The sequence below is a fragment of the Epinephelus fuscoguttatus genome, linkage group LG7, assembly GCF_011397635.1.
Source record: "Epinephelus fuscoguttatus linkage group LG7, E.fuscoguttatus.final_Chr_v1".
In the NCBI taxonomy this organism is placed as follows: domain Eukaryota; kingdom Metazoa; phylum Chordata; class Actinopteri; order Perciformes; family Serranidae; genus Epinephelus; species Epinephelus fuscoguttatus.
This window is the reverse complement of record NC_064758.1, coordinates 36,577,101-36,594,245: the sequence shown is the minus strand read 5'-3', so window position 1 is coordinate 36,594,245 and position 17,145 is coordinate 36,577,101. Positions and strand designations below refer to the sequence as shown.

Sequence of the window (17,145 nt, the reverse complement as noted above, 5' to 3'; positions counted from 1 at the left end):
ATGAAACATAGAGATGCAAGGTACACTGAATCATGGCTAAGTAAAATGGAGGAAGTTGCATGCATACACAATATGTCACTGTAATCAATGACAGACAAACAAAGTAGCTTCCACAAGTTTTTTTCTTAGCAGTGAAAGTAAAACAAGACTTATTCCTAATTAAAAGCCAATCTTCACTTTAAGCTTCCTAACTAGAGTAGCAATATGTACATTATGTGCTGCTCTTAAATACAGTTTTGAGGCAGTTGTTACTCCACTACATCTGTTTATAAACTTAAATCACCAGTTTCTTTGCAGATTGAGATTATTAAAAAGCACAATTTAAACAACAAACAAATTATGATGTATTATTGTCAGTTGCTGGACAGATTATTACAGATTTATCCCCTTTTCTATCATTGAGTAAACTGATGACCCCTGACTAAGTTACATATTGTATCAATATTTCATATTATATCAATGCATAACAATAACAGCAGATAATCTGTAAAACAAACCCATTTAGTGAACACAATAACTGCAGGAAGTTTGTGTGAAACAAGCGATTTGATTGAGTTTTGAGCAGATATTTCTGTTATTTTTAGGAACTTTCTATACAATTCTATGTCTGTCTGTCTGTGTGTCTGTCTGTATTAAGTAATTTATTGATTTATTCATTACCAGTGGTACGTGCTTAATAGGCTTCATTTTCAACAAAGTCGGTATTTTCTTCTCCCTGACACTTGGCCATTGTTCTTTTAGCTCTGTGGTTATTTCAAATATCATGAATAATAACCCACACTTTAAAATCAACAATTTCACTTGGTTTCTTTTTTTCCCCCCACAAAATGAATACATTGAGATATAGGCCTAATTAAAAACAAACAAACAAACAAACAAAAAAAAACAAACAGACACTAAAATAACAAAACTTGTTTTTACACTCTTTACACTCAAATCAAGAAGGCCTCATGGACCCTAGGGAAGATTTGGTGATCTCTGGTCCAGGCATGAAACCAGTTGATTAAACTACCCAGCAGTGTATCAAAAGTAAAAGTATTTATTGTGCAGAATGGCCTATTTCATAATAATGTATATTATTGTGTTATAATTATTTATGCATTAATGTGGGCAAGTGACTCAAAATTTTACTTAAGTACAGTACTTGAGTAAATGTACTCAGTCACACTACACCGCTGGTGCTGTAAGAGGTGTTCAGATCTTTTATTTAAGTAAAAATAGGTTTATAGAATGTAAAAACAACAACAATAAAACTCCGTTAACTGCTGAATAATGTTAATAATAATGCTAATGTTCAATGGAAATGTATTAATGCCTCACAGATCAGTTATTAGTCTTTGATAAGACACATTCTGGTTGCCAGATTTTAAAATATCCCATTGTGAAATATGTTAATTGCATTATTCCCATGTATTTCCACTCCCATGTGTCCCAGAACAGAGACCCTATTAATGGCGATGCAAATTCAGTGACATTCACAGGAAGTGAAACACTGTGTCAGATGCTGGTAAGAAACATAATTTCCCAAATATTTCCTCTTTTACACACTGAGCAACATCCTCAGACTGCTGAATAACTCTCCTTGAGCAATATGTTCACCAGAAGCAATGACACCCAGCCTCTGGTAAAAAAAAAAAAAAAAAAAAAACAGGAACCATTTTACAGCTTTACATTGACAGTGTGCTTCACTTCAAAGACAGAAATCATATGGACAAAGTAAGCAACATGATGTATGGTAAATTAAGGTCTGGACAAAGTGAACTTGTTGGTCAAAGTTACGGTCATGTGGTGAAAGTCACAAGTTGTTTTTGAGTACTATGGACGAATTCATTATCCAAAGTTTACATTTTTATGGTGTGACCACCAACATTTCATTTTCATCAAATTTAGACATGTTTATATGAATAAATATGACATTCTTGATGACATGCTCTGTAATATCAGCGGATACCTCTGAGTCACACTGTATATTTTCTCTCACATTAATGCTGATAACATGAGTGCAGTGGACCAAATTCTTGGCCTCAGTTGGTTCCACTGTACTCTATACGCTCATTGTATCACAACCATATCAAAAAGCAAACACCTGCGTGACCCACATCCCTGAGCAGACCTTAATGGACTGATAATATCAGCTTACTGTAAAAACTTCACATGCTCAGGAACTGAATTTGAAACAACTTTTTCATTTGAGTAGTTTATGAAGCAGTTAGGAACAAGTGTAAGGGTTGTGGGTGGGCACTTAGTTGACACATACGTGGCAGAAGGGTTCAGTTCAATCCTCCTGTAAGCTGTCGGACCACAATGATAACGCAGCTAAAATGCAGAGTCATGTGCTTAAGCCATTTGTACACCACACACATCATGTGGGCCTGTTCTTCAGTGGTTCAGTGTATAACAAGACTAAAGTCTACAGCCATGATCGCAGCTCTGTGAGGCTATAGTCTGCTCAGGCACAAAAGGCTGACTTTGAGCTACATGTTACTGTTAGCATGCTAACACGACCACAGTGGCATTAGGCTACTACAATACTGGAGCTGTATTCACAAAGCTTCATAGTACAAAGAGGTGCTCCCAGTAATGAACTTATAAGAAAATTCTAATAATTATAATGTTTCTTAGAAGTTCCTCTTAAAGTTAAAGTGTATGGTTCACATACATGATTCACAAAGCATCTTAGCCTTTAAGAGATCTCCTGAGGTGAAAACTGTAAAGAGTAGAGAGGAGGACTTTTAAGAGTTTCTTAAGCACATGAGAAAATGGTGGAAACACAAAAAAGGTAGGTGACATATTGTCCAAACACTGAATGACTGTGAGTTAATGAAATGCTACAGATTAGATCCTGCAGGAATAATGTTTGTGGTCAATCTCATTAGTAATACACACACATTTCTCACCCAACACAATAATGCTATGGCGCCAGAAATAAAATGAATATAACACTAAGATCTATAGAAAAATGCAACAGTGCAACAGTGATGACTTAGATCGGTCTTGACCTTCCAAACACACTTTCACAGTTTCATATTGTGATGCAGTTAATTACATTTCCACTGGGTGTCCACACCTTGCAGGCTCACAACAAGCCTTGTCTGTGACAACCAATCACATCTGTAAAAAAAAACATATACCTAGCAAAAGGGTCAACCACACCTCCTCAATAAGGTAAAAGTTTAAGTTATTTTTTCTCAGACTCCAGCTGCTGTGAGAGGCAGCAAAACATCCTTTCATTTTATAGTTACAGTTTACGAATAAAACTCTGCATGGCGTGAACAGTGGTTACATGAGCCTCAAAACCAGCCACAACTCAGCCCTGAGCAGAGTGACCATCCTCTATTGACCAATCAGAGTGCAGTGTTCACAGCTCCACCTTTTAGTACCAGATCTGTGTGCTAGGTACCCCAACAGAGGGGGGACCTAAAATGGGGACGGTACAGTACGGTTCCATTGGTACCATCCACAGCTTTTCACAGTGGAGACGAAAAGAAAAGTACCAAAATTAACTGAACTGTACAGTACTGCTCGGTGGAAACAGGGCTTTACTGTCCCTTCTGTGCTCAAAGTCGCTCTGAGAACTTTCCTAAATCATTCCTAAACTAGGACTCCTCACTAATTTTTTTAGGCTAAGTTAGGAGCTCTCTGAGAGTTTTCTCAGAATGTTTGTGAACGCAGACCCTGATGTTTAAAAGTCATCCTCTGTAGACCATGAACGTCTATACAAAATGTCACGTCAGTCCATCCTTGTTGAGTGTGGCTTGGTGTACAGTTTATTTGAGCTACCTTTTAAATTATACTTATGTTCATTGGCAATGTGCACACGGTATCAGTAGTAAGGTAGTGGTAGTTCAGGTTACCAAGAAGACAGTAGGTATACTCTTCTATATTCCAATGGCTTTTTGTCTGAGAGGTGTTTACTGTAAACAGCCAGAAGAAGAGGCGAGGGGAATACCCCGTATACCTGCATACACCCTCCAATACACCACTGAGAGTCTGCCTGTTGGTTTCACTGTAAATACAGCATGTCTGGGCATGCATGGACAGTTATTTGCAACTCTGGCATCCTATGTATGCATATGTTGTGTTTTTGCTTTGCTTTTTTTTTTTTTATAAATTCTATATGTCAGTGGGTGTATTAGGGTTGTGCACTGTAGTTGTCTTGTTTGTCTTTAAAGCTCTTAGTGTCTCACATTGATGGAATATCATCTGATTGTCCACAAGAGGGTATCACAGAGTCCAGACAGTGTCGGATCCTCTCTTGTGCCCCTTTTCCACAGTCATGGGATGGCTTGGCTTGGTTTGGCCCGTCAGCCCAGCACAGCAGGGATTTGCATTGCCAGTACAACAGGGCTACCTTCTTGAAGGTGTGTCTTTAGCTGATGTTGTCTTGTCTTGAGTGATGATGTTCAAAAGCAGTGGGCTGATCCACGTCTGAAGTTCCCTGTTATTTTTGCTGTATGTGTTTTTCCATCACACAGCACGGCAGGTAAATAAAGTTTACCTGCTGGAGGTGAGCTGTTTGCAGAGGTGCTGTAAGAGCCTGTTGTCTGCAGCTCTAAATCTAACTTTGCACATATGATCATGGGAAGAATCCTTTGAATTCTTGTTTTAATACTGTGGCTGCCTGTAGATGCCAGTTTACCAGTTTGTTAAAAAAAAGACTAAAAATGGGTATTTAAATCATTTTTTACATGTGAAACTAAGAAAGATGTAAGAAAACTGCCAATTATGAAGATATACCTAATTTAATTCTTACCATAGAACCTTAAAACATATAAAATTTGTCACAGGCTCTAAGCTCTAATGCACCAGTGTGTTTTTGTAGGAGAAATCCAGTGGTAATCTTTTAAGTGAAGCTTATCCTTAAGCAGCCTCCATATCTCTCCTCATATTTACTTACTCCACCAATATCAAACTACAGATGCTCAGGTTTGTAATAAAGGTACACAGTTTGGCAGAGTTTCCATCCGGGCTGCACTAAATAAGCTCCTAATAAGCTACAAAAAACCTAACCACAGTCAAATTACAATATTTCAAACACAGAATAATGGACACTTGATTTACTGTAGTGGACACATGCAGAGGTTTTAATATTTTAGAGTAAATTATGTGTTTTTACTTTGGTAGTAAGTTTTATTTGTGGTTAACAACCTCATAGTAGGGCACACAATACACATTTTCATACTTTAGCATTCGGTTTTTAAGAACATGTACATATATAAGTACCATTTTGAGGTTCTTGTAGTTTACTTGAGTATTTCCATCTTATGCGACTTCATAGGCTACTTCTCCCCCACATCTCAGAGGGAAATATTGTACTTTTCACTCCATTACATTGATTTGACAGCTTTAGTTACTTTGCATATTAAGATTATTAATACAGAATATATGACATCTTATTATAGATTGATCTTTCCAGTAGTGTATAAAGTATATAAAATTAGCTCCACCTTGACTTGATGCAACATTAAAATGATGAACACATTAAAGGGGAACTATGCCCATTTTGTAAATTCATACATGTTATTTCTGTGGTCTGACTCTCAAAAATATTAAGAAACGTGAATACTAGAGGGCTAAAACTCAAATTTGTGATGTGAGGAATGAAGTTTAGAGCCGCACCACAGATAATGAATGGTGAAACGTGTTCTCGATGACAATGAGAGCAGTCAGAGGAATTCTGAGTATACGGGTGCATTTTCTGTTTCAGAACTGAGAACACGACAACAGAATAAAGCTCATGTGGGTATAAAAAGGAAAACAAACATTCTGTGGGTCCATAAAATCAGGCTCACATTCATTGTCTATGGAACAGCTGCAGACTTTGGCAGTATGACAGTGGTTTTCAAACTTTTATTGCCCAAGTCGCATCAAAGGTCAAGCCAAAATCTCAAGGCACACCTGTGTTTATATTTGTGCCCAACAGCCTCTATAACATGTGTAATCACTCTTACCACAACATAAGAATAAAAAAAGAAAATAAGATAGGTATCTTTTGTGATGCTGTCTACTGACAGTTTTCTTTCTCTGTTCTTTTGGTGATAAGTTGTCGCTGATGCTTTGTTGTAATTTGCTCTGTGCAACACTGCCATCCATTGTCCCTCTCACAGCTTTCTCCTTTCAATTGCTATCATCCCTCACACTGGCTGCCAATCAAGGCTTCTGATGTGTCACACACTTGTAATTCCCCCATGCGAACGGCAACAAATAGATTCCCCTGTAAACATTTTTAAATTAAAATCACATAATTTGGGTGGAGTTTGCCTCTTTATTAGGAAATGGATATGCACAACATACTGATACAGTCAATTGAAAATTCACTCAGAACTTTTTGTATAGGCCTGGTTGAATATATCAGTAATCATGTGTGGTTATCTCAAAATTCCACAGCACACCTGGATTGGCACTATGACATCACAAGTTTGAGACTTAGCTCTCTGGTTTCTGGCTTTAGAGGAGAGCTCATGTTCACAAATATTTATTGAACTTTCCCAGGCCATGGAAATAACATATTGGTACTTATAATTTAGGTGGTGCTCCCCTTTAATGCATTAATAAATATAATCCAATAATATGATATACACTATTCTGATAAGGGCCATTCTGCCTAACGAGTACTTTTACTGTTGGTATTAAAAATATATATTTATTTCAACACTTTTGTACTTTTACTTAGGTAACATTTTGAATGCAGGATTTCGACTCTGTGGTATTGCTGCTTTTACTATAGTAGAATATATAAGTACTTAGTCCACCGCTAGTTGTAGCCAGTAACACGACTGTAGAAACATCACTCCACCCAACTGTGCAATAATTAGTATTTAAAGAAATCCCCAAAGTAAATTTAAATGTTTTTAAAGCATTCACTACATTCACAGGTATGTACTGTAGTTTTAGGGAAGCATGTTTTAGCTTTATTTAGTTTATTTGACAATTAAACCCGTCACAATTTGTGTTATTTTATCTAAACATAGCGTAACAATTCATCTGGCTAAAAGTGTAACCCAGAGCCCTTGAATAGATGTTATAATGTTATGTATATAATATATAATGTAATGTTATGTTAATGTTAATAATGTAATGTTATAATGTAATGTAATGTTATATTCTACGGCACTGGTGTAACCCAACTGTACGCCTGGAGAGACGTTGAACGCACACTGACGATGACGATATCCAGTGTGACTCTGTGATTGGCTGGATGGCCTGTAACTCAACCGAGCTGTCAGAGGCGGAAGGGGCGGGGCTAAGCATTAGAGGAGGGAGATATGGTGCTATCATCATGGCGGGATGCATGAAAATGATAAACGATTTCACCTCTATAAGTGTTAAATTAACGGCTGTCACGGTGCTGCTTATCTGTTTACCTCAAACCTCAGGGCTCCAGGATACGGGTAAGAAGCAGTGTTAGTCAGCAGTTACAGAAACAACAATTATTTGATACGTATTTTAAACAAGTATCATTGCTTGCGGCTAACTCATGTTAGCTTGTGTTTGGTGTTTTCTGATGAAGTGAAACTGTACAGAAGTTATTTGATGCTAAGTCTTTCTGTCAGCCCGGTCACTGCGGACTGTCCTCTGTTTCTATCTATGTACAAGGCAGGACTATAATTTAATTTAATTATTTACTTAGATGTTGTATTTTTCCTGAGAACAAAAATCTAAACTTTGCTCGAGCCCTGCCCCGCCCTCAGGTTATTTTTATCATGCTAATTATAAAGCCTATGCGTCACTAACAGAAACCTGTTTCATATGTGCAGCAACATAAACGATATTCAGGGAGTGAGTACAATAATGTAAACACATAAACACCTAAAAATTTCTACTCTGTTCAAATACTGTATCTGTTAAGCTTATGATATGCATTTATGTATTAGTTTAAGCTTAATGTAGTATGTTATTGGGACTGTAAGTCAACAAATGATCAAGCTAAAAATACATGTAAGGTAATATTTAAAAAAAACAAGAATAAATAATAAAATGAACAGTAAACATATACAGTAGGTAAATCCTTAAACAAAATAAATAAGTGTTACATGTGGAAGAAGTATGAGTGTACATGGTCCTACCCCTTTTTTATAACTTAAAAATAATGCACAACATGTTTATCATATATACACATACATAATTGCTGAAATGTTAACTATAATAAGAGTAATAATAATATTTTATTTGTGCAGCACTGATTTAAACAAGGTTACACAGTGCATGAAAATAAGACAGTAATAAGATAACAGTGAAAAAATGTTAAGAACTAAGAAAATGTTGTGTACAGAGGCAAAAACAGAACAAAAGGAAATAAATCACAAAAGTACAAATCAGGCATTAAAGGGAAAGTATTCCAATAAAAAAAATGTATTAAGCAATGCAATGCCTTGGTGGCAAAAGCCTGGTCACCTCTAGTTACCAGCCTCGATCTAGGGATGACTAGTAAGGGGAGGCTTGAGGATCTCAGGTCACGACTCGGAGCATTGGTAGTCAGAAGGTCAGCTATATAACTGTTGAGTTTTAAAAGTTATTTAAAAAAACTTAAAATCAATTCTGAAGTTAACCGGCAGCAGTGGAGGGAGGTGAGTATTGGGGTGATATGTGACCTACGATGTGTCCCAGTTAAGATATGAGCTGCAGCATTCTGCACTAGCTGAAGCTGAGCTACTGAAGATTTACTGAGGCACGTAAACAAGTGCATTACAATAGGTGAGGTGCAAGAATACAAAAGCATGATTAAGCCTAACAACGAGTTTAATATCCAAGCTGCTGTAAAATGTTACGTATGTGCACTTACAAAACGTTTCCTAACCAGGGACAGGGACAACGCATGCACAGAAATATAAACAGACATTCAGCTCTGACAAGACAAGATAAGATAAACCTTTATTGATCCTCAGCAGCGAAATTTGTTTTCTATTGCACCACAAGAAGAGCAATATTACAGATAAAAAGTATTAAAAGACATAAGCCCATATAAAACTGAAATAAGAATAGATTAAAAAACTGACTACAAACTATACAAGAGCATATGGAGACAAAAATTACAAGGTAAACAGACAGTTTGATTAATGGAAGCAGAGTCAGTCAAGTCTGTGTTAACAGTGTACACCAGACTGATGACTGATTGTAGTGGCCTTCTGGGTATCAAAATAAGCCACGAATGACCTGTTGGCACAGTTAATTTAGTCTGATGTGAATGCCAGTTTAAAACATTCACTGAAGTTTAAATTACACTGACTCACACAGTGGAAAAACTATCTGCTCCCGTGCCTAATGCAGCTCTCTGCTCAGCTAAACTGTATTTGAGATCAATCACTCAATTGAAAGGGGCATCATGATCAACATTCAGTATAGATGTATTTGTCTTTGCACATTGTCACACATGATCTATGATTTAATGTCTGAAATTGAATTTTGCATGATTTTTAATGAACATATTTACACATAGTGTCTCTTACACTGATGATTAAGTAGTCACACTTAGTGTTTGTGTGTACTAGAGCAGTAATATGAATGAAATATAGAATATGGTGCAAACAGGAATATAAAACTGAACAGACATCTTTTAAATTTGTTGTCCATGTCACAGGTTTCTTTTAAAGTAAACAGGCCAATTTACTGTTTAAAGTAACATGATGCAATCTCAGTATTACATGCATGTTGCTGCTTATCAAATGCAGGTAACACACATCCAGTAACTGATCTCCGGGATGGTGGGGAGTACGTCATGTCAGGGTCCAACAGGTTCTGTTACAAAAACACTGTGGTACCAACTTGGAAGCAAACATGGACAAGAATTCAGGTAAGTTACATGAATGGTGCTCAGCCAAATCCAGAAGTGTTAAAGTTTGTATTTAATGCACTTTCTTATAAAATAATTAAATAATGTTTCTGAAAGAGTGCAGGTAACAAAAGTTCTGTGGTTCTTGGCAATGAGTTCAATGTGGTGTAAAGGGGAAATATGTTGTGATCCATGACATCAAGAAAAAAGAAGCCTCTGCATGAAAATATGTCAGGGATATAGTGTCAGCGGTTATTAACAGAGGTTGTATCTTAAAGCAGTTCCTTATTGTGAATTGGGTCCGTAATAACTCAAGATTTCTGACAGGTCAAAGTTTGGAGTTCAAACGTGTTCAAGGTGGCAACTGTGGAGGGTGAGGAGGAGCTGCAGGAGCTGGATCGCTTCAGTGTCTGGGGCTGGTTTCAGAGCTTGTTACGTGAGCGGCACAATGAAACAACTATTAACATCAATTTATTCAGCAAGAAGACGTGCTTCAAGATCGATCCTGCTGACAAAACAAAGTACACTGTCAAGCACCTTCGTAGTAAGTGGGGAAACAAATGAATACTGTTCGTTTTCTGGTTATATTGAAAGATATGACACGGTCAACACAATGTTCTTTTTTCCTTGCAGAGTTTGATATCTATCTGTTTTTGGTATTCCTCGCTGGGGCGTTGTTGTTCATCTTTGCAGGATCACTCAGCAGGTAATTTTTCTTCCTCAAAAAATATTCCATTGTTAGGATTTAACAGGGTCATCATATGTTATTAACTATTCTTTCTTCTTAAATGAAGGAGTCAGCTTTTTTTCTACTCAGCTGGGATGAGCACAGGCATGATCGCCTCTCTCATCATCATCGTTTTCATTTTGGCACGCTTTTTGCCAAAGGTAAGCAATTTCATTGCCCTCAAAAATCCATCATTTTATAAGTGAAATCACTTTGACGTCATACTTAATTATTGTTCCCCTTGTTTTTGCTGTTGCCACAGAAAAGCCCTTTTTATGCGTTGATTGTTGGCGGCTGGTCGTTTTCCGTGTACGCCATCCAGCTTGTCTTCAGGAACCTCGGCGTGATTCTGCGAGAACACTGGAACGTGGTGCTAGGTATAGACCCTTCATTAACAGAAACTTTGAATGTGACTTTTTGGTGTTTGAAACATTGAATCAAAGCAAGACTCTTGATGTAGCATATTTAAAAGCTATTTTTTGGACCACTAAGCATAAAAGTTATGCACCCGCTATATCTGTAACGTTTAGAATAATCCTTTAAAGAGAATATACCATTTACAAAACACGTGTTGCCTTGAATTCGTGAAGACAGCTTTGTCTTTCTTGCATGTCCCCACAGTGACTGTAGAATCCAAAAAAGGCGAACATCCTTAATGAATTTAAGTTAACATGACTGCATTTAACAGCAAAACCAAATAAAAACATCCGTATACAAACACTCACACAACTCATGCCGTTTAATCCAGGTCTCATTGATTCAGCCGTATCCTCAGTACTTCTCAAACACATGCATTTCCGCTTAAACATTACGATTTAAAACACATCAGTACAAACAGTTGTATGAGCAGGATGCACGAACATGCGTTTGAACACTGCTCAAATGGAGCTCATGGGCATGTCGTGTCCAGGCACGTAACTAGGTGCCACCTGTAGGCAGAAGTGTTTTAAATAGTAAGGTTTCAACAAAAATGCATGAGTTCTGGAAGTACTGAGCGTACGACTGGGAAAATGAGACTTGGATTACACTGCACGAGTTGTGCGAGAGTTGTAAACAGACATTTTGATGTAGATTTTCTGTTGTTAAATGTGGATCCCTGTGACTTCAGCTCATGGAGAATGCTCACCGTTTGTGGATTCTCTGATCACTGCTGATGCATATGAGAAAAATAGAGTTTTCTTCATGAATTCTAGGTAACATGCAACGAGTTATTGATAGACAAATGATCATTTTGTGGGTGTTAAGTCTCTATTAAGACACAGATTTGTCTCCTGCCCTTGTTTTCTGTTTGTAATACTCAAGTATATGGTGAAAAATGCTGCTTAAATCTACATACAGTACACCATCTGCTCCACATTGAACCTTGTGATTTGAATGACCAAGAGACAAAATATAGCATGTTTTATTGGCTGCATGTCAGGGAAAAAACATGTAAAACTGTAAATAATTTGGTTAATTCTACTTTAACACTTTGTAAGTCAGTATTTCTGTTTTTGTCAGGTTACGTAGGAGTGGTGGGATTCATCACTTTCGCTGTGTGTTACCGTTATGGTCCTCTGGAGGATGAGAAGAGCATTAACATCTTGTCATGGACGCTGCAGCTGTTTGGCCTCCTCCTGATTTATTTGGGGATTCAAATTCAGCAAGTTGCCTTTGCCATCATCGTGGCAGCTCTGTTCTCCAAACACCTGGAGTACCCAGTCTCTCTGGCTGTTGCTGCGTGGAGGTGAGTGTTCACAGTGCTGACAGAAGGTGGCGTAAGAGTACAGTTACAGATAAAACAGAAAAGCCACCTCGAAAAAGCTCATACGGTGTTCCTGTTTTATCATGCTTGTAATGTGGCTCTGTGGTTGTAAACAAGATTGACACATGTTAATTACCAAGAACATTTGTGTTTTTGAGTCTGCAGGAAATAATTTAATAATCTCTACTGTAGTTTAAGTCATTGGTTCTTTTGAAAGTCTTTAATAATTTATGCTTATTTCTACCTTTTTGATTTATCCAACTTGAAATGTCAAGTTGGACTTGAACTACTGAAGCATCATTTTTTATAATTTGGATTTTTTTTGGATTTTGGATATTTTTTTTTATTGAGCATTTGCTGTGTTGTGCAGGAAAATCAAACGGTATATTCGTTGGAAGCCGGAGCCACGGCGACTGCTGACTGAGGAGGAGTATCAGAAAGAGGCGGAGGAAGAGACTCGGCGTGCTCTGGATGAGCTGAGGAAGTACTGCAACAGCCCAGAGTTCAGCCCGTGGAAGGCAGTGTCCAGGCTTCAGTCTCCGAAAAGGTCTCTTTCATATATATATATAAAATTTATATAAGACATGATGTAAGCTCAGCCCCCTCTTTGGTTTAACAAAAATAGGAAGACACTCTTGATTTACACACTAACTGACATTTTGCTCTGGCTAATAACTCATAAGAGTATAACCATGAAGAGATCAAGTTACTGTGATTCATTACAGAGCCTTTCAAAAGTATTCCTCCCCCACTTTGGGAGTTTTCATGTTTTAACATGTAACACTGAATCATAGTAGATTTAGTGTGGCTTTTATGACAGTCATCAATAGAGAAAGATTAGAAGTGCAGGTTTTGCCAAAATACTGACTCACCAAATGTTGGACCTTCCGGAAACACTACAGGTGTATCCATTCTACATTAAGTTAAAACCCCGACTACACAGGTCATCTCCATTAACTTACTATGTGACCTCTGAAACCAAAATGCTGACCCACAGGTGATTTAGGTGTGTATTTTGAATTTGTTCATGTAGGGATGTGTTTCCATCACAAAATCTACTTTAATTCAATATTTTTAGATTGTGAAACATGAAGACCTCCAAGGGGGTGAACACAACACAGATTTAGGTATCACAATGAACAGATTTTAGTTTTTCATGCTTTTATATTACTTTGAGGTTTAATCCAATGGACGTTGGTGCTGTGAACATTAGTTTAATTATTACTCATGTGATTTTGCCTGTGTTTTTACAAATTACAAATCATTACAGGAATAATTTCTAATAATTATCATGTCCCCCAGCCCTGTCTAAGCATCCTCTGATTATCCCATAATTGAATTTCTGGTAGCCTCAGAAGGTTTATAGACCAGAGTAGTTGGCTTTGAAGGGAACCGTCTTTATTTTTTAACCTGGACTGTTGTTTCCCATGTTTTTCTGTCTAAGTGACTAATGGGAACTCCAGGTTTTGAAATTGGTCCATTATTGAGAAAGAACACTGCAGCTGCAGCAGCAAAACAAGCTGCAGTGTAATCCATGGGGGCAATTGTGCACTGTCAATTTACATCCACAAATTGTGCTTGTTTTTGCCACTGACAGGCTCAGATTGTCATTACAAGTGTCTGACAAAATTATGGAAAATACCCTACAGAGAAATTAATGTTTTTCTACATCATTTGCTGGTCTGTTTTTTGTTTTTTTTTTTTAAGATTTTTTTTTTTGGGGCATTTTTAAGCCTTTAATTGATAGGACAGATGAGCGTGAAGGGGGGAGAGAGAGGGAGTGACATGCAGCAAAGGGCCACAGGCTGTCGAACCCGGGCCGCTGCAGCAACAGCCTTGTACATGGGGTGCCTGCTCTACCACTAAGCCACCGACGCCCCGTCTGTTTGTTATTGTGACCAAGTCTCGCTCAAGGAGAAGTCTCTCGTTCTGAAATCTCACAGACTTTTCCACATCGTCAAAATCAGCTAAGTTTTCAGCCACAGTGTAACATAGAAAATCTTTTAGATGACACTAAGCTGTGCTTTATGTACTCTAACACAACAAACTTCTCAGCACTCCTCTCTCCAAGTCTCACTAACTTTTACATCTTTGTTTTTCCTGCATGAAGAACGAGCCTTTCCTTGAGCGAGTCTTGGTCATAATACCAGAAATGCCAGCTAAAGGCAAAAACAAATGTTCAGTTTCTCTGAAGAGTTCTTTCCATAATTTTGTCAGACACTTATAATTACAATCTGAGTTGGTCGGTGGCAAAAACAAACACTTTTAGTGGATGTAAATTAACAATGCATAATTATCCGTAGGGACAATATTCCCACCTGTTCAGCTGCTGCAGCTGCAGTTCGGCTGCAGCGTTCTCTCTCAGTACTGGACTGATTTCAAAAACTGTCGTTCCCATTAGTCAAAATACAGAAGTTACTCTTTAAGGGGTAATCTGACAAGGCAGTTCAGCTTTATTTGTAGAGTAAATTTCATACACCAGGGCAATTTAAAGTGCTTTACAGAGCAATAAAATATAAAACATAATGAAGACTACAGATTTACAATAAAAGAGTGAAGAGAAGAAGATATAAAAGCTTGAATTCATTACAGAATGAAAAAAAAAATCACCATTAAAAAAGCAAAACTGCAGACAAGAGGTGTTAAGATAAAAAGTCAATGATTTAGAATTAAGGTTAAAAATAACTTTGCAGTCATTACAGGGTGAAGTAGGCAGTGTAAAAAAAGGAATCTTTTTAGCTTTAACTTAAAAGTGTTGAGAGTCGGTGCTTGTCTAACATCATCCTGGAGGTTATTACAGGTTTGTGCTGCATGATAACAAAACACTGCTTTGCTATGTTCTGTTCTAGCTGCCACTGAAAAACAAGAACTAGTGCAAATGATGAGGGATTGCTTGGTACTTAAAGTATTTATGCTTCATAAGTATTGATTGATAAGGTGATTTCACCTAATTTGAGTAAAGAGGTAATAATTGGTGTTTTTTGTTTTTTTTTGACAGTGATTAACTGTCTCTAGCAAGCAGTGATTTGAGGTATATGAATCTGAATCTAACCAAAGTACAAAATAACACACACTGAAGTGATGCCAAATGTCACCCTTAAGTTGTAAATATAGGTGTATGTGTAGTATGTAGGTAGATACAGTACGTGGTTTATATTCTGTGTAACCCTGCTGTTGTTGCTGATCTTGTGATTTCAATCCACAGGTTTGCTGATTTCGTCGAAGGATCTCCTCACTTGATGTCAAATGAGGTGTCTGTCCACGCGCAGGAATACGGCTTCGGAGGATCTTTTTTTGAGGATGAATTTTTTGACACAGATGACGAGGAAGACGATCTTAAGCCTATGATGAAACCGGAGTGAGACGCCACTGTGTTCAGAGACTTATAAAGACAGAGACAGTTAGAGCCTTTCAGAAAGGTAGGCAGAGATCAGCTCTCCGTGGCTTCTGTACAGACGTCCGGACTGATTTGTGAGCGATCACTGTGGAGGCTGGATTGAGACAAAAACATGAATTGTGGTTTCAGTCACAAAAGGCACCACAAGGAAAAGTGACTGACAGTCACAGACAGAACGATGTGGTCAGATTTGTTATGAGCATAAAAAAAAAAGACAAAGAAATGTAGTTTCAAAGACTGTGCACTAAAGCCAGATCTCCTCTTTTTCTAGGGAACAAAGGCTTCTGTTACACTTGAGGTTACAAATGTGTTGATACTCGGTGATCGGGACCTTTTTTGGAGGTCAAAACAGTGAACTTTTTACTGTGTGATGGTAGTTTGTGTTGTCTTTAGCTTAGAAAAGGTTTTTACATTTTGAAAACATTGTGTTCACAGCTGTTAGCCTCTAATGAGAGCATCCAGATTACATGAGCATTATGGTCTCACCTCTCAGAACAGCAGCATGACGAGGCCGCAGGTATTGTTCTAGCTTTCAGCTCGGGGAGGAAAAGTTTGGTCAAGTTTGTATTTCGCAGTTTTTTCATTTTAAAGGACATAAGTGTTAGGAAGTGTCCCCAAAGTATTTTGAATAAAAAATATATTTGAACTGTGACGAGCCTGCTGCCTAATGACTACTTTTTACTTTAAATACTCTGAGTACAGGGGCAGCGGGAATCACCAAAGACCCCATGATACAATATCACAATATTTAAGTCAAGATTTTACTGCGATTTTAAAGGTTTTTGCGATATGCTAAGTCTACCTCAGTTAACTTTTAAAACTTTGCTTTTCTTGGTCTGTTCATCTCACTTCAGTCAGTGTCATTGCGGCCCCTGGTAGGTTCAACCCGACCAGATTGGTCTCAGGAGAGGAGCCAGACGAAAGTATGCACACTGGCCCTCCAGACTTAGGCGTGGTGCTAACAATGCCACACCATAAAATACATAGTTACCAAAAAAACAACCCTATTTAATTAAATTTTGCTGCTGATACTTGCATTATTTTACTTAGAGGTACTGCTGCTTTTACTTTCGTGAGAGATTTGAATACTACCTCTTTCACTACAACTTTTCTTTATTGATTTTCTGAAGGATAATTTAAGATATCTGGAGTTTTACTGTATTCCTTTTTGCATCTATGGCTGCAACTTCTTGTTGCCATTTTCTGTCAATCATTTACTCTACAAAACAACAACATCTTTGTCAAAAAAACTGCTGAATGCACAAAGATAATCAGTGTACAGTGGTATAAAACAGATAATCATAGCATTGATAGGCTGAAGAACTGCAAATATGGGGCACATGTTTGACAAATTAATTTACTGCCAATGCTGTTTCTGGTAAATGTCCTACTATCTGATCAACTAATCTCCTCAGAGCAGCAGAGACAGAGACTTTGTCCTAATTAAATGATATGTGAGAGGAAGATGAGGATGAATTTGTTGAATTTCCACTTAACAAATGGCAGAG

At 37.6% G+C, this 17,145-nt stretch overlaps 1 protein-coding gene across 1 annotated transcript; it reads left to right on the top strand.

Annotated features, from left to right (window-relative positions):
* The first annotated feature begins 7,265 nt into the window (after window positions 1-7,265).
* On the top strand, window positions 7,266-16,246 carry nemp1 (nuclear envelope integral membrane protein 1). The gene is made up of 9 exons (XM_049580745.1): window positions 7,266-7,391; window positions 9,669-9,790; window positions 10,097-10,313; window positions 10,403-10,475; window positions 10,564-10,657; window positions 10,759-10,873; window positions 11,997-12,222; window positions 12,611-12,787; window positions 15,446-16,246. The coding sequence occupies exons 1-9, from the start codon at window positions 7,280-7,282 to the stop codon at window positions 15,600-15,602; spliced, it is 1,293 nt and encodes a 430-aa protein (XP_049436702.1). The 5' UTR covers window positions 7,266-7,279; the 3' UTR covers window positions 15,603-16,246.
* The last annotated feature ends 899 nt before the right edge of the window (window positions 16,247-17,145 follow it).

Excerpts from the sequence above, each read along its gene's own strand:
- nemp1 (XM_049580745.1), top strand. The coding sequence starts at position 7,280 with ATGGCGGGATGCATGAAAATGATAAACGATTTCACCTCTATAAGTGTT. Across the intron at positions 10,314-10,402 it reads CACTGTCAAGCACCTTCGTA|AGTTTGATATCTATCTGTTT; the intron begins GTAAGTGGGGAA and ends TTTTCCTTGCAG. Across the intron at positions 12,223-12,610 it reads CTGGCTGTTGCTGCGTGGAG|GAAAATCAAACGGTATATTC; the intron begins GTGAGTGTTCAC and ends TGTGTTGTGCAG.